This window comes from Chiloscyllium plagiosum, unplaced genomic scaffold (genome assembly GCF_037043375.1).
Source record: "Chiloscyllium plagiosum isolate Xiang-an unplaced genomic scaffold, Cpla_swu_hap1 HiC_scaffold_1, whole genome shotgun sequence".
NCBI classification, from domain to species: domain Eukaryota; kingdom Metazoa; phylum Chordata; class Chondrichthyes; order Orectolobiformes; family Hemiscylliidae; genus Chiloscyllium; species Chiloscyllium plagiosum.
Genome location: NW_028270139.1, coordinates 75,413,372 through 75,431,832, shown reverse-complemented (window position 1 = coordinate 75,431,832; position 18,461 = coordinate 75,413,372). Strand labels below are relative to the sequence as shown.

The following is an 18,461-nucleotide window of genomic DNA, read 5'->3' as shown; positions in this document are numbered from 1 at the left end:
CTAAAGTTGCAGCATGTAACATGAAGTCAACAACATTTTGCAGCTTCCTATCTTCACACTTGCACTGTAAGCCAGAGGCTTAGCTCATTTTTAAATGGCTTATTGTGGGCCTTTCAAACGTTCTTAGAAATTGCTGTGAGAAACCATCAGTGTTCAGTTAATAAAAGAGCATTATGCCACTTCAAAAATATTTTTTGATAAAATAAGGTAAGTTTTTTTGCCATGGGAAATGGTCATCATGAGGAAGGCCAGCAGTTGTTCTCCAACTACCCTTGAACTGAGTGCCCTTGCTTCACCATTTCAGAGGAGAGCCAAGAGTCAAACTTCATTGCTGTAAGTCTGGAGTCACATTTAGACTAGACCAGATAAGAATAGACTTTTCTTTCCTGAATCAGACAAGTTTTACAACTGATGGCAGTAATGGTGCCCATGAAACTGAGCTAGCTTCCAAACCCAGATTTATTAACAGAGTTAAATTTCTAATCAATGCTGTGGTGGGATTTGAACCTAATTCTCCATAGAATTTGTCTGGACCTCTGTGTTATGAGTCCAATGATATTACCACTCAAACCTGACCCCCTCCCCTCTTAAGTCTACCACAGTCTTCATTAAAAACAAAATTATCTGTACTTCAAATTCATGTTACTCACCTTTGTTCTGCATCCCTTGATGCATTTATAAAATAAAACCCAGATTTTTAAAAGAAAATTGACACCACATCCACAATCTTGAGTGTGAACAGCTGCTAGATTTTTTTAAACTTCCCTTTGTATGAAAAATGTCTAATGATTTCAATACTGAACAATCTAGTTCCAACTTTAAGGTTATGTCCCTTTGTCCTGGATTCTTCCACCAAGAAAATAGCTATTTTATTGAACTTCATTGAATCACCTTACGGAGGCTCAAATATTCTGATCAGCATTACTGCATGTGACACTGATAGGTCAGAGATCTGCACTTTGATCTGGCAATGTTTAAAGGGATCTGACTTCCAACATATCATGCAGAAGAATTGCCACAGTGCAATAATTGATGCACAGACCCATAAAGAGGATCAGTGTAGAAAATACAAATACTTTATACTGCTGCAGCTGCTGTACAGTAAGTTTAAAAGGTCAGTTTCTGAAAGTTGGTGAATGGATAGACAGATGGATGGATAAGGGGGAGGTAGTTGAGCTTGAGTTGCAGAAGTGGAGGGGGTCAGAGGAGGGTGATAGTTAGGCCAACTTTGGCATTGTAGGACAGTGGAGGGAGGTAGGGATAGTCTGATTGGGTAGGGGGCACAGAGTTGTGTAGTTATCCACATGTCATGCTAGGTTTTAATTTATCCAATCTTTCCCAGGAAGCTATCCAGATAATTGCACAAAACTGTCCAAAGTTTCCAACTTTGTTTCAGAATCATGAACATTTGCAGAGGGTCTTAGGCAGCAGGGGCACTGCCCATTGGAATGTGAAACCTCCAGGGCAATTCTCACATATGTCCCTGCACCAGGGCTTCCACAGGTTCCCAATGCACATCTTCAGACATACATTCAGAATCCCAACTCCCATACTCAATGTTCTCAGCAATGAAAGTTTTAAGGCAAGAGGGGAATAATTTAAAAATAACCCAAGGGGTAGCTTCTTCCACACAAAGGATGGTGCCTGTATGGGAATGAGCTGCCAGAGGAAGGTTGTGCCAGGTACAATTATAACATTTAAAATGCATTTGAATGGATATATGAATAGGAAGGGATTAGAGGGATTTGGGTCAAATGCTGGCAAACAAACTATGTCACAGTTGACGAGTTGGACCAAAGGATCTGTTTCTGTGCTGTATGATTTTATAATACAGAAACAGCCTGTATTAATACCACCATAACAAGTTTCTTTGTCAATGATTGCACAGTGCCATCACCAGTAACCACACCATTAAAAGATCATATGACTACTGAGCATAGTACCTGTTGATATAAAATCCTGTTGGACAAGTCTTGCAAATGTAAACACTTCCTGATGTCATACTTCAGTAATGACACATGAGGAATCAATTACTTTGACGTTTTCTCACAGTTGAGAATCCACTTTACTTCAAGGCTTCTGTTTGCCTTGTTTCAGCTTGGTTTTTCTTCCTGCACATCAGTTCTCCCAAATATAATGCTGAATTTTCAAACTCTGTCAGTACTGCTGAAGCCATGTGCATTCTGCTTTCAAGCATAAAACTCTCAATTTTTGTGTGTTGAAAACAGTGTAATTCTTTTCCTTAGAAAGTTTGTTAGAACTTTTCTTGGATGAGAATAATGCTTTACACTTCTCTTTTTAGATATTTAGCCACACCAAAGCTTTTTCATCACTTGGCTGAAGCTTCAGGTTACCAGCCCAGGTAAAGAAATGGTATTTACATTTTATCAACACAGCAGATAAAGAAAGGAAATGTTAATAGATTGGTTCAGTAAAAATTTAAGAAGGATGAGAAATGGAAGAGAGAGAGAGAGAGAGAGAGAGAGAGAGAGAGAGAAATGAAACAGGAGCACATTTGGGATAAAGAACAAAAAACATTATAAAATAATAGTGCACATCTCCCACCAACTAAATTACAGCAGCAGTCTCTTAAGCCAAACATAAAGTGATTAATATCTGAACTCACTGACTGTATTCCACTTTGGCGCCCCCACAAGAGTGCTGTGCATCTCAAACTTTCCTACTTGTATTTTGAACACTGCTGTGTCAAACCCCAATTGTGTGTAATGTGACAGGATAACCACAAGTTCATAAAAAGCCAACATTGCTTTTGGTGTTCAGTACTAATTTTAACTGCTTACTTTGAATTAGATTTTTCCTAAAATAGTTGAGAAACACAAAATCAATTTTGGTTTTACTTCAAAAACAAACTGTTCAATTTGAGATTTAAACACTTTATCATCAACTGTGGGGCTGGATTTTGCCATGGACTTCAGGGCCACTACACAGAGCAAACACAGCATCACAATGATACATGCTAGCACACTGTACCCCTAATTCCATCCTGGGTGATGCAAACTGTCCCACCTGTCCTGATGCAACTCCCTCTATTTTCGTCACCACATTGTTACCCATCCTGCCATCACAGCAAGGGGAAAATTCAGCAGTATGGTATGAAAAACTGGTGTTTTGTTAGGCAGTAATCCTAATAGACCATTTGTGAACATTATTCAGGTTTCTAAACATTATGCCTTAGAAAAAAATAAATCTGACCATAATCCAATAAAAAAAAATCAGAAAAAAACCTTTGGGCCATTAATGCAGTCATCTAAAGGCAGACATCAACTTGCTTGAGACGGGATCTGTTTAATAAGATTTTGAATACCTACCAAAAAAAAATTACAGAGTCTCAAGTCTGTATCATGAATCTCATGTATTATCCTTAAAATGCCTTGAATCCTGTGCTCTTTTTCCTAGTGTGCTCTCTTCAGTAGAAGTAGATGATAACCTGAAGTTTTTAATATTAATCTTCCTATTTTACCTGACATCTGGAGCTCTTTTCCACCTTTTCTCTTATTTCCAACTCAGCTTTTACAAATTAAGGGCCTCTTACGTTTCTTCCCCAAGACATGTGGCAGCAGCTCTGGCACAGATGGTAAATAATTCAACTTCATCCAAATTGAGCCCTCCTCCCCCATTTAGAATAATTTTGGCATCAGCACAGAGACTTTTTCTGGGCTGGTAGTCATTAAAATTCATTTTGGCCAGCTATCAGTGACCAGCCCTCCTCCTGGCCCCTGCAAGTTACCCGACAAGCAGATGTCCTACATGCTCTAGTTCATTATGCTTTCACAGTATAATTTGTAACACACGCATACACACACACACACACACACACACACACAAGCTTTCTTTATGGCTCCACAGTAAAAAGTACAAAATGCCCTTACACACTATCTGTATACCCAAAAAACACACCTAACGGCTGCAACCATTCAAATCAAACTGTACAGACGCGTAAATGTTTATTCTGAATCTAAACCAGACCAGATTCCCTGCGAATTTTCTGCATATTCTTCAAGTTCCTGATACAGGAAATGATATAATGATAGTATTCTGCTCATATATCCCACAATTACATATACAAAACTGTGAAAAACAAAATGAGAATTAAAAAGCCCAAGCGTAGGGAGAGGAGTAAACAAGTCTGTAATCAAAATGAGTTTTAATAATGTGAACATTCACAGAACAAAATGCCAGCACCTCTATGTATATAACAGAATAACAATTCTGGAAGTTGAATGGAAACACGTTGCACCAGATGGCTGAAGACTTTGAGTCATAGGGCTGTGTATTTCTCCATCACCTCTGACAATGTTGGGACAAAAATTGTCCCAACATTGGTTGCTGGACAGAATACTCCATTTCAGGTGAGAAGTAAAAGAAGTGCTACGTTACTGCATACCCGGCAAGCCCATCTCTTCATTAACAGTACCATCTGAATTCATTATTTTATGACTGCAATATCATGAAACAGTTCTTTTTAAAAAAAAGAATGAGAAATACTGTTGATAAAAAGATTTCAATAGGATAAATTGAAAAAAAAATACTTCCTATGTCATAGACACTGGTACAAGGAGCAATAATCGTAAAAAAATTATAAGAAGGCTATTATTGGGAGCGAAGTCAGGCAGCAGTCTCCGAGTAAACAATACTGAAAATCAGGAACTCTCTTCTCAGCAAAGATTGTGGATGCTAAGTCTATTGAAAGCTTTCAGTCACGTTTTTGTTTGGTATGTTCATCAAAAAAGTATTGAATAAGATCAAACTAAACAGAGCTGAAAAGTTACTTGGTAGTAAAGAAGTTCAATTTTAGTGAAAAACAGTCCTGTTGGAGGCTTTTCATCTTGAATTTATCAAGGCAGACACAATATTTGAACATGTTCTTTGTGCTTGAAGAATGGGTACAATTGTCTTCTCATACAATCTCTGTGGCAACATCTTAACTAGCATCAATGTGCCAAGCAATCAACACCCTTTCTTTGTAAAGCATATGATGTTGCTCCTTTTGAGAGCTGGTATTCTTGCAACTAACCTAATCTGATAAATGCAAGATGAAAAGTTTTGACCGTATGAATCTGTTTTCAGGAGTAATGATAGAATGGAAGAACAGACTTGCATGCTTGAATGATATACATCTTTTTATACACTTTGCATGAATTGAATTCTATCCGTAAATTAGTTTTATTCAATTTCAGGAGTTAGGTGCTCACATCAAGGACTTGAGCAAATATTAAGATGACACTAATGCATATGAGGGAGCATGGCACTATTAGAGGTGCAGTGAGACAATAAAGCTGAGAGTCAGTCTGCTTGCTCAGGTTCCATGGTATTATTTTAAAGAATAGTGGAGTTCCCCTGGTCTCCAGCCAAAGTTTATCCCTCAATACCAAAAACAGATGATTTGGTCATTATAAAATTGCTGTTTATGGGAGCATGCCTCGTGTAAATCTGCTACCACATTTACACATAACAGCGACTACAGTCTTTTTAAAAAAAAGATTGGCTGCCAATGGTTTTGGGACATCTGTGGTTGTGAAAAGCATTTTTTATATTTATTCATGGGACATGGGTGTCACTGTCGGATCATCATTTATTGCCCATCCCTATTGCCCTTGAAGGTCGGGGTGAAATGCCTTTTTGAACTAGAGCAGTCCATTTGGTGCAGACTTGCAATGCTGGGAGAAAGTGAGGACTGCGGATGCTGGAGATCAGAGTCAAGAGTGTGGTGCTGGAAAAGCACAGCAGGTCAGGTAGCATCCGAGGAGCTGGAGAATCGACATTTCGGGCACAAGCCTTTCATACTGTTGTGGATGGAGTTCCAGGATTTTAATCCAATACATGAAAGGGTTTCTTTCAGGGATGCTCTGATTCACTTGAAAATTTGAAATGTTAAACAAATGCACATTGATTTCACTGTTAATGGCAGGACCCTGAACAGCAGTGATGTACAGAAGGATCTTGGGATTCAGGTCTGTAGCTCCCTGAAAGTGGCCACACAAGTAGATGGGGTGGTAAAGAAAGTGTATGGTATGCTTGTCTTTATTGGGTGGGAAATTGAGTACAAGAGTCAGGATATCATGTTGCAGCTTTATAAGACTTTGGTTCAATTCTAGTTGCCAAATTACAGGAAGGATGTTGAGACTTTGGAGAGGGTGCAGAAGTAGTTTACTAGGATGCTATAAAAACAGAAGTCGCTGGAAAAGCTCAACAGGTCTGGCAGCATCTGTGGGGTGAAATCAGAGTTAATGTTTCGGAAAGGGTCAGCAGACCCAAAATATTAATTCTGATTCCTCTTCACAAATGCTCCCAGACTTGCTGATCTTTTCCAGCAACATCTGTTTTAGTTTCTGATTTACACCATCCGCAGTTCTCTTATTTACTAGGATGCTGACTGGATTAGAGGGTATGAGCTATAAGGAGAGACCAGAAGAAGTCAGCTGTTTTCTCTGGAGTGACAGAGGCTGAGGGGAGACTTAATAAGTCTACAAAATTATGAGATGTGTAGATTGGGTTGACGGTCAGAAACTATATCCCCGAGTTGAAATGTTTAATACTAGGGGGCATACATTTAAGTTTCCAGAGAGAGGGCAAGTTCAAAGCAGATCTAGGGGGCATGTTTTTTCCCCTCTACACAGAATGGTAGGAGTCTGGAACATGCTACCAGGGGTGCTGGTCGAAGTAGATATGATAGGGGAGTTTAAGAGAATATGCAAGAAGTAGAGGCACATGGAGCAAGGGCAGGCAGAAGAGATTAGTTTAATTTGACATCATGTTTGGCACAACATCGTGGGCAGAAGGGTCTGTTCTTGTGCTGCACTGTTCTATGTTCTATGTACTCCTACTCCATTTAGTCTTCCACTGCTCATCTTCTAGTACTCTTACCTAACCAAAAAGCCTCCTAAGGTATTATTGATGCCAATCCATGAGCAATGAAATATAATGGTGCAGCCAAAGACAACAGGATTGTCAGCTTGACACTTCAGTGAAATAAGAATTCTACTGTTGAACCATCTCAGTGAAATCTATAATTTTACCACACATTCACTAGGAGCTTCGGTGCTATTTTAATTATATTGTTGTATCTGCATTTATCTTATTAAATACCAAGAACTTTTAAGAAGTGGGTGCATTTCACATGCCAATGTTAGTTATTTGTGACAAAAATAGTACTACTTCATTGGACGCTGTGGCCTAATCATAAGTGTAGAGCATCAACACCCCTACTCTGTACCAATCAACAGCTTCTTACAAGCCATTAGGTCAGGTCTGATGTTCAGCAGTCAATATTTTTCTAAAAAGTCCATGTAACACTACTCATTTACTAGCACGCCCAAACTAAATTGGAATGAAGTACAATTGAACAAAATCATACTAAGATTGTAAAAAAAAAACAATTCTCTTTCCTTAGTAACAAACATGCAAGTTAGAAGCTAACAATGTGTACGTTAATGGTACACAGTAAATAGTTACACTATAAACATTATAGCCACAAACATTCCGACTTTTTCTTTTTAAGTAACTCACCCATTATAAACACTTGAACTCGGACTGCGGTCACGCTCTCGGTCATGGTCCCGTTCTCTGTCCCGATCTCGTTCTCTCTCCCTTGTGCGCTCTCGTTCCCGATCACGATCCCTGTCCCTCTCTCTCCGTGGGTAATAATCCCAATGCGATTGCTGTTGCTGTGATGGTTGCTTGTTGTTGTTATCAATTAAAGTACTCCAGGAAGATGAAACTGGGATATTGGGATACGTCAGATTAGCATAATCTGAAGGGCAAAGGTGTGAAATAAGAAATATGGTGCAATATTACTACTTTCCACTGTCTATCAAACAATATGAAATGACATATTGACAAAGATAATAACCACAAGACTGTGCCAAATTTATTGACCCAATGCTTGCATTAGTGGTACAGCTATCAAAAAAGCTAAAAGCTTGCCTATTTCACTCTGTAGATTTTGAATTGTCTGGGTGAATGTTAATTGCTTATAATCTCTATGGCTTGTAAAATTAATTTTAAAACAAGTATAGAATTCTTTTGTCTCAGATTTTAATTTTTTGAAAATTAACCTAGAATTACAATGGATATTCAGTCTGAGCTGATACTAAAGTTCCATTTAAACTTCCTGCATCATTGCACATCTAAACTCAACAGTACCATATTCTCCACGTTTGTCTAGCTTTTCCTTAAATGCATTGAATATTATCTACTTCACCAACTCCATGTGATCACACCTTCTACATGTCTCTACAGGTTGCCACTCTGTACAGGTGACTTTGAATGATCATATGGAAACCAAAGCATATTATTTTTGCTTACTAATTATTCTAAATTTCAGTGTAAAAGCCTGTACACATGGAGTGGATGTACAATGAACAGCTTGGATTGTTTGTCTGCTCTTGCCTGCAAAATTTGGACCAACAAATCCAATAATATGTGGGTTAGCACTATGGTAAGCGAAGATCATGTTTGTAAAAGTTCAATTATAAACTAACGTCCTTAAGGGAAAGAAAACTGCCATCTCCATCTGTTTGTATTTATATGTATGACCTCTGAAGTAGCCGAGAAAACCACTGTAGAAAAGGTCAGCTAAACTCGTCATCACATTCACAGGCAAAGAGTGAATATGAATAGATAATAGATAGATTAATTCTTTAGAGACCGCAATTTCCCTTCCCACGTGGTTAAAAATGCCCTCCAACGCATCTCATCCACATCCCGCACCTCCGCCCTCAGACCCAACCCCTCCAACCGCAACAAGGACAGAACGCCCCTGGTGCTCACCTTCCACCCTACCAACCTTCGCATAAACCAAATCATCCGCCGACATTTCCGCCACCTCCAAACAGACCCCACCACCAGGGATATATTTCCCTCCCCACCCCTCTCCGCCTTCCGCAAAGACCGTTCCCTCCGTGACTACCTGGTCAGGTCCACGCCCCCCTACGACCCACCCTCCCATCCTGGCACTTTCCCCTGCCACCGCAGGAACTGTAAAACCTGCGCCCACACATCCTCCCTCACCTCTATCCAAGGCCCCAAAGGAGCTTTCCACATCCATCAAAGTTTTACCTGCACATCCACTAATATCATCTATTGTATCCGTTGCTCCCGATGCGGTCTCCTCTACATTGGAGAGACTGGGCGCCTCCTAGCAGAGCGCTTTAGGGAACATCTCCGAGACACCCGCACCAATCAACCAAATCGCCCAGTGGCTCAACATTTCAACTCCCCCTCCCACTCTGCCGAGGATATGGAGGTGCTGGGCCTCCTCCACCGCCGCTCCCTCACCACCAGACGCCTGGAGGAAGAACGCCTCATCTTCCGCCTCGGAACACTTCAACCCCAGGGCATCAATGTGGACTTCAACAGTTTCCTCATTTCCCCTTCCCCCACCTCATCCTAGCTTCTAACCTCCAGCAACTCGATCCCTGACCTGTCCGGACTTGTCCGACCTGCCCAGCTCCTTTTCCACCTATCCACTCCACCCTCTCCTCCCTGACCTATCACCTTCATCTCCTTCCCCACTGACCTATTGTACTCTATGCCACTCTCTCCCCACCCCCACCCTCCTCTAGCTTATCTCTCCACGCTTCAGGCTCTCTGCCTTTATTCCTGATGAAGGGCTTTTGCCCGAAACGTCGATTTTGCCTGTCCTCGGATGCTGCCTGAATTGCTGTGCTCTTCCAGCACCACTGATCCAGAAATAGATAGATACAGCCTTACCATCAACACCCATTTCCAGCAAACAGTTTTATAGTCTACATGTAATAACAAAGCCATTAAGCACAAGATGGTGCAGATCCTAAAAAGTAAACATTCAGTTTTCAATCTACTTTGTCCACTTCCCTTAAATCAATCCTTCATCTCATTTGTTGTGATGAAAATAATGTTGATTTTAAAATTTTACGTATCACAATAGGTATCGTAATTAACCATTAATGAAAGGAAAAAATTAGCAACAAACAAGTGTAAATTTTTGGATCAGTTTAATAGGTCTTCTAAGCCAACAGCCCTCAGTTACATCATTACCATTTCACACTGAAATTAAGAAAAATACTTCTATGAAAAAAATTTTGGATCAAATAAAAAAAAAAGACAGAAGGATGTCACATCTGCATTCACTAATTTGCAAAAGAAAAATATCTAAACATAAATTACTAGAATATTCAGAAGTATTTTCTTCAGCTAACTCAAAATGTTTACAAGGCAAATGTTAACAGGCAACACTTACCATTGCTTGCATAACCAAATGCAGCAGTAGTACGGTTGTTGTATGTTGGAGGTCCACTAGAAGTCACAAGACAAAAAAATTTTAATGACTGAAGTGTCACCTATGTCACAAGAAAATAGAGATGCAACTGAACATTCAAAACAGCGATAGATGAATCACCAGATAAAATGCCATCCTTACTAAAAGTACTGACATGGGAACTCAGTAGCAGGATCAGACGATCAAACCTCTCACCTAGAGTATGGTCAAAAACCTGTTTTGTAAATGGCCATATGAAACATGCTTAAGTAGTATTAACTTAGCTTCTAATGGGCACAACCTAACCCACCACATTCCCCACAATTTGGCATCAGTTATTAAATTGGAAATTTCTTTAGGGAGATACAGTGGTGCATGTTGCACCAAAGAGTATGCATAGGCATGAGTCAGTTCTATCTGAAGTTACACATCATAACCATTGCTACATCACAGTGAGGGAGTCTCAGAGGAGAGAAAGCTACTGATCAACTCTCTCAGTATTCACTTTGACCGGTGAAGTACAGTTGCCCATGTGTTATGTTGAAAGATAGTATTTATAATGGTTTTGTAGCTTGCATTTGGCTATGTAGCCTTGATCTCAAAGCATTCAAACAGTAATCGAGAGATAAAAATAAAAAGGACCTAATTTCAACTTAAATTGTGGACAGGTTTTAAATGAGTAAAATTCTTGTTCAAAATCAAAATGTTGAACGGCGATCCAGGATATTCAACCAGCCTTGGGTCCGGCAAGAGCAACTCAGCTAGTTCCACTTTCCCAATAGTCCAATTTTCTCTTGTTCAATTCCTTTTTGAAACACACAAATGAATCTGATTACTTCACATCACAGATTCTAGCTATTGCTGTTTGATAAAACTTTATCATGTTGCTATCAATTTTCTCGTCATGCAACTTATTATGAGTATTTGACTTTTAAATCAATGGAATGTGTTTGTCTACCTTGTTAGCACTCAGCATTTCTCTCACCACTTACCATCAGATCTTTGTTTGCCTATTCCTTTTCTCTCTCCCTGGCCTCTCTCTTCATGTATTCTACTCAACAGTTCACCAGTCTCCCTGACCATCATCAGTACAAACACTCTTTCCAATCCATTTTCTCTTTTTATGAAGAGTCATCTGACTCAAAACTTTAAATTTGTTTTTAACTCCACAGATGCTGCAAGACCTGCTGAGTTTTAGATTTCCAGGGTCCATTGTTCTTTGTTTTTGTCCGGATCCCTAAATGATTTTGAACAGCTTTGTCAAACTTTATCCCAAACTTCTCCAAGGAGAAAAAACACCAGTTCCACGAATGTATTCACTTAAATGACATGCTTAGTCCCTAGGACATTCCTGTTAAGATTTTCCACTCCATTTTCTAAAGTCTTCACATTCTTCTGAAAATGTGCTGCCCACAATTGCATAAAATCCTCTAGTTGAGGTAAACCATTACTCCAGATGAGTTCATTGTAATTTCTTTACTTTTGTACTAGATGCTGCTATGTTGAAACCACTTTCCATAATCTGTGCACATATACACACACACTCTAAAATTTTACTTTTTCAACTCTAATCCTCTTTCCTACCAAAACGTCCCACTTCAGATTTCTCTTCATTGAATTTCATTTACACATGCCCATCTTTCTACCAGTCTATTCTCTGTTGAAATCTATTATCCTCCTCTTAATTCACTATGTTTCAGGCCATATGAAAAATTTGAAATTACATGCTGTATGTGCAAGATTAAAATATTAACATATCAAGAAAAGCATGCCCTCTGAAGAACGGCGATGAATTTGGGGGGGGGGGGGGGGCTACATGGTCTACTCTGGCTCCTATGAACCTTACTTTACATCCTAAAGTCAATTATTGACTATTATTCTGTTTTCTGCCATTCAGCCAATCTTGCTCTTGCAGCTTTATTCCAGTGGCTTCAATTTTTAAAATCATTTGGCACTTTCCCATAGACTCTTATAAATCACGTATATCACATCAACAGCACAACACTTACTCAAGAAAAGCTCATGATTGATATTGCCCATTTCTGTGGTATAGATGCTAGGCAATCCTAATGCAAACAAAATCTCAACCGTTATCCAATCTGTTTCCTACCTGCAATTACTTGCATGGAGTTGTATGTAACAGGAAACCATTGAATCATTTCAAATAATGGAATCAATATCACAGTAAAATAAAATATGGAAATAAGTAATGAGTGAACCATGATGTGAAAATAGTTACAAGCAGTTAATTTTAGCACTGTTTTGGAAATGGGGAAGGTTTTATAAAATGCAAACCACTTAACATAGCAACAAGATAGTCTGCTTCTTTGAAAGAAATTCCGCCAAATTTTGCTCTTTCTACAGTCAGCATGGTGTATTTCAACAGCCTCGGGTCACCATCTGACAGTACAACTGTGCTTTGACATCCACACAAACGGTCTTCCAGAAAGAGCTCTATTATCATGAAGAATGGGAACCCTGGATCATATTCTCTTTCCTGAACTAAGAGTATTGATAGCAATTATTGAGTCCTGACATCTCAACCGAGATCAGCCAACTCAGCAAAGACCACACGTCAAACCTGAGGCATTCCTGTTGTGTATGACTGGATATTATTGGGAGAGTAAGCAAGATTCTACCTTATGAGCTCAATGATGTCACCCAGCATTTCAATCTCCATCATTAGTTACTTAAAAGGACTCTCCAATGAAAAGAGCAGCTAGCACATATATCACACCTTTCACTCTGAGTACAGCCAATGAAATACTTTTGAAGTCTAAGTACGATTATGACATAGGAAGACAAAGATTTGAAAAATGTTTCTTTGAAAGAAAGAAAGTGGGGAAATTGGCTTTTTAAATACATCTTTTTATAAATATCTGCAATTAAAAGGTGGACTCATAAGTTAAAATAAATTCAATTTTAGGGACAATTGACTGTTAGTACAAATAGGTTTTAGGTGTGTAACAGGCAAAGATTCCTTACCAGAGCAGTATTTTTCTGGACTGTTTGATGTGACTGGCTTTAATTTAGAACTCAAGGTGCAGTTGGACTTAGAAACCCACGCACTGAAGAATTGGCAGGTTACCTTGCTCACTGCCTAACGGGTTGGCAAAATGCCAACTGCTCATTGAATACTTCCATATATCCTTCCGGTAGAATATTTATGTAGGTAAACTCATCCAAGAAATTCAAGTTTTAAACAGGTGGACCATTAATCCATTGTTCTATAAATATACTGTTAAATCAGATTCACATTTACTAGAGTCTGCACTCCAGCAGTAGCCAACATATGAAGATGGCACATGCATGAAAAGCAGCAAACAGGCTAGATATGAGTGATAGTTTTATTCTTGTTTCTACTGAAAGACAAAAGGCTTCGCCATGACCAAGCTTCTAAATGCAGGAGTGCAAGATAAATTTCTTCATAAATGGCTCACCCATTTTGATACTGATTATAGCAAATAATAGTGAATTAAATTTAAAGTGAATTAAATTTAAACTCTTTCAATTTAATTTGTTTCACTGTTTCGTTATCTTCTGTGCATGTCAATCATGAGGTAATCCAGTTTCTCAATAACTTTTACAATCAACAGCTCTGGGTTATTTCTGCTAACAAAGAACAATGTGGGTAGTAAGGGTGCAGTTAGGTGTGGAGTAGTGTTTCAAACCCCATCACCTCAATCTGAAGCAAATACCCAGCTGGATGGCAACCCAGTATTCAGAGGTCTCTTAGATTCACTTGCTAGGGCTATCTAGAGTGGACTCAGAATCGTACATTTGACTCAGAAGTGGAAGTTTTCCAACTGAGCCAACTCTCACTTCCAAGTCAGTAACCAGCAAGCACAAATTTAGCATTACTAAAAGAATGAATGAAATAATTCAGTACACTCTATTTTGGTGCAAAGACTTAGGACATGAAACACTATTAGAAACAGAGTTGAAATACATAAAAAAGGTAAATAAAAATTTAAAGGGGAAGTGCAAAATATATATATCTAAAGCACAAGGACACTCAATCAAATAACTCCTTCAGAGAGCCAATATGAGTATGTTAAACTGAATTGTCATTTCCTGTGTTGTATAATACTATGATTTTAAAGTACTCCATTAAAAAAAAGAGAAGTATGCATAAACACATGAGAATCATTTGCTCAGTTATCACCAAAACAGAATCTAATGCGTTCCATGAGGAAGGGGTAAGTAGTACTTGGGTCGGAGAATGTGGCAGTGCATTGGTCATGAAGAAAATATCATAACCAAGAGGTGAAAATCATATTAGCTTTCCATTGGTCCCTGAATAATTTCAAATGGAGAAATTTTGCCAACAAAACAAAAGATTAGTGGCAGAGAAGACAGGAACATAAAAATACAGTGGAGATTAAAATTAAAAACTAAACCAGTGGGAAAAACAATGGTAGATGCATTTCAGTGGAGGTATGATTCAGGTTTGAGGAAATTTAGGGATTCTTGCAAACACATCATTGAAAAGTAGAAGACAGGTATGAAAATAATCAAAAAAGTTCATGAAATGTTAGTCTTTACAACTAGTGGGTTAAAATGTAAATTAAAAAAAGGAGGGAGCATTGGTTCAGCTGTACAAAGCTCTAAATTGAACAAATCTCACGCAAAGTGTAGAGTTCTGGACACTGTACCTTAAAAATGATAGACTGTCCTTAAATTCGGAATAAAGTACATATGTTTCAAATCACAGCCATGCCATTTGGAGGTGTAATGAAATAAAGTTGTGCAAAGTGAACAGAAAAGTGGAACTCGCTTCCATACATGCAGATGCTCGCTCAGAGATCAATAAACTTTTAATCATGACCAAGGGTATTAAGGAACATGGATGAAGTTAGGATATGGATCAGCCATGATCTCACCTGAATGGCAGACCAGACCTGAGAAGTTGAATGGTATACTTCTATTCCTATGAGGGAAGGTTTGCGCCTTATGGTATTTTACCATTTGGCAGACTGAGTATGATGTGCAAAAACATGGCACGAAGACTGAAAAACCAATTCAGCATTTAAATGAAGAGAGACTGCAGAGCTCAGTGGTGCAGAGGAATCTGGTGTCCTGGAACATGAAACTAAAACTTAATATACAGGTACAATGGGTGATTAGAAAGGCAAATAAATAAATGTTATTTATTGTAAGGAAAATCACAGAATCATGGAATCCCTGCAGGCCATATTCAGCCCACTAAGTCCACACTGACCCTTCAAAGAGTATCCCACCCAGATCCACTCCCCTACCCTATCCATGCAACCCTGCATTTTCCATGGCTAGGGTTTAGATCAGAGTAGTGCTGGAAAAGCACAGCAGGTCAGGCAGCATCCAAGGAGCAGGAAAATCGACGTTTCGGGCAAAAGCCCTTCTTCAGATATAGAGGCAGGAAGCCTCCAGGGTGGAGAGATAATTAGAGAGGGGGGGTGGGGCTGGGGAGAAGGTAGCAAAGAGTACAATAGGTGAATGGGGTGGGGATGGAGGGGATAGGTCAGAGGGAAAGGTGGAGCGGATAGGTGGGAAGGAGGGTTGGCTGGTAGGACTGGTCATGAGGACAGTGCTGAGCTGGAATAGGTGAATGGGGGTGAAGTCACTGCCCCACTGCCCGTGGCCCAACATTTCAACTCCCCCTGCCGCTCTGCTGAGGACATGCAGGTCCTGGGCCTCCTCCACCGCCACTCCCTCACCACCCGACGCCTGGAGGAAGAACGCCTCATTTTCTGCCTTGTAACTTCAACCCCCGGGCATCAATGTGGACTTTGCCAGTTTCCTCATTTTCCCTCCCCCATCTTACCCCAGTTAGCCCCTCCCAGGACTACAGGACATTCTATTGCAGTTTACCATGAATTAAGTACTTCTGAAATGTATTCATTATTAAAATACAGGAAAAGGAGCAGTGAAAAACATATAGTAAGTTCCCACAAATAGCAACATGATAATGATCAGGTAATGTCGTTCTAGTGATGCTGATTGAGGGGTAAACACTGGCCAGGGATAGCTCCCTTGCACTTATTTCTGTAAACCTTTTCTGCAAAGAAGATCCAAATGCAGTAAATCATAGTAATTATGAGTGAAATACAGCAAAAGTAAGTGTATGCTCTGGGAATGTGAAGCAAATTGGGAATTCAGTGCAGAGGCAAAGAGATGCTTTTTACTTTTTGTTATGCGGTTTATGGTTTGCAAAACTATATTTTATAATAATTAGGATGAGGGAATAAGGGCCCTCGAGTAATTGATGTTAAACATCTCACAGGCAAGCCATGACAAGAGAGCTTAAAACCATGATATACTCTCTTCCTGCTTTACATAGGAAGCTGGCAACCTTTCCAGTGCCCAGGACCAGCATGTGAGTAGGCAATGTCTGCAGGTGCAGCTCCTGGAAGACCAGCTTTCTGAGCTGGAGCAGCAGCTGGGGAGACTGTGGAACTTCAGCAAAGTGGAGGGTATCAAGGACAGCACATGTGGCCGAAAGGTGACCATCGGGCAGAGTAAGATGACTCAGCAGGCAGTGCAGGAATCTCCTGTGACTATTCCATGCAGAACAGGTGTACCACTTTGAATATTTTTGAGGGGAATGACCTCTCGGGGAAGCAGCAGTAGCCAAATTTGTTGCACCTCTGTTGGTTCTGTTGCACAGGAGAGGAGTAAAAGTTGTGGGAATGGAATAGTTATAGGGGATTCAACCATACAGGAAACAGGCAGGAGCTTTTGGGGCTCCAAACAAGACTTCAGGGTATTCAGGAAGGAGAGAGTGAACAGCTAGTGGTTATGGGACACACTGGTATAACAATACAGTTTAAAAGAAAGGATTAAGTTCTATAAGCAGAACATAGGGAGTTAGGAAGGAAGTAGAAAAGGTAGGACCTTAAAAGTAATGATCTTAGGATTACACCAAGTGCCAAGTTCTAAGCAGAGCAGAAATAGCAGGAACATATCAGATAGAATCATAACTGGCAAGATGGTGTGAGGGGGAGTGTTTCAGATTCCTGGGGCATTGGAACAGATTCTGCGGGAAGGTGGAACCTGTAAAACTGGACAGGTTACAAGTGAACAGGACAGTATTAGGCAAGAACTTTCAAACGCTGATTGGGGGCAGATATTTGCAGGCAAAGAGATGGCTGGAAAATGGGAAGCCTTCAGAAAAGAGATAATGAGAGTCCAGAAAAAGTATATCCCTGTTCGGGTGAAAGGAAAGGCTGGTAGGTGGAGCGAATGGTGGATGACTAGAGAAATTGAGGAGGAGAAAGTGAGGGCTGCAAATGCTGGAGACCAGAGTTGTAAAGTGTGGTGCTGGAAAAAGCGCAGCAGGTCAGTCAGCATCCGAAGAGCAGGAAAATCGACGTTTTGGGCACAAGCCCTTCTTCAGGAAGAAGGGCTTATGCCCGAAATGTCGATTTTCCTGCTCCTCGGATGCTGACTGACCTGCTGCGCTTTTCCAGCACCACACTTTTCAACTCTAGAGAAATTGAGAGTTTGGTTAAGAAAAAGAAGGAAGCATACATCAGGTAAAGACAGGAGAAATCGAATGAATCCTTAGAAGAGTATAAAGGCAGTAGGGGTATATCTAAGAGGGAAATCAGGAAGGCAAAAAGGGGACATGAGATAGCTTTGGCAAATAGGGTTAAGGAGAATCCAAAGGGTTTTTACAAATATATTAAGGACAAAACGGTAACTAGGGACAGAATAGGGCCCCTCAAAGATTTGCAAGGCAACCTTTGTGTGGAACCGCAGGAGATGGGGGAAGATACTAAACGAGTATTTTGCACTAGAGGGCATATGTTTAGGGTGAGAGGGGAAAAATATAAAAGAGACTACGGGCAAATTTTTCACACAAAGGGTGGTACGTGTATGGAATGAGCTGTCAGAGGAAGTGGTGGAGGCTGGTACAATTCCAACATTTAAAAGACATCTGGATGGGTATATGAATAGGAAGGGTTTGGAGGGAAATGGGCCGGGTGCTGGCAGGTGCGACTAAATTGGGTTGGGATAACTGGTCAGCATGGACTGGTTGGACCGAAGGGTCTGTTTCCGTGCTATACATCTCTATGACAATGGGATCTTGATCAGATGGGTCAATGGGCTGAGGAGTGGTAGATGGAGGTTAATTTAGATAAATGCGAGATAATTTAGATAAATTTTGGGAAAGCAAATCTTAGCAGGATATATACACTTAATAAAAGCAAATTACTGCGGA

The 18,461-nt window shown here is 40.0% G+C and overlaps 1 protein-coding gene across 6 annotated transcripts in view; it reads right to left on the bottom strand.

Annotated features, from left to right (window-relative positions):
- The window catches only part of fip1l1a (FIP1 like 1a (S. cerevisiae)), a 120,031-nt gene that overhangs the window by 19,639 nt on the left and 81,931 nt on the right, over positions 1 to 18,461 (bottom strand). For all 6 annotated transcript variants that reach the window (XM_043690917.2, XM_043690926.2, XM_043690936.2 and 3 more), the window contains 2 exons: positions 10,241 to 10,296; positions 7,528 to 7,771 (listed from right to left, as the gene is read on the bottom strand). In XM_043690917.2, the coding sequence (XP_043546852.2) occupies positions 7,528 to 7,771; positions 10,241 to 10,296 (300 nt within the window). The remainder of the gene's footprint in view (positions 1 to 7,527; positions 7,772 to 10,240; positions 10,297 to 18,461) is intronic.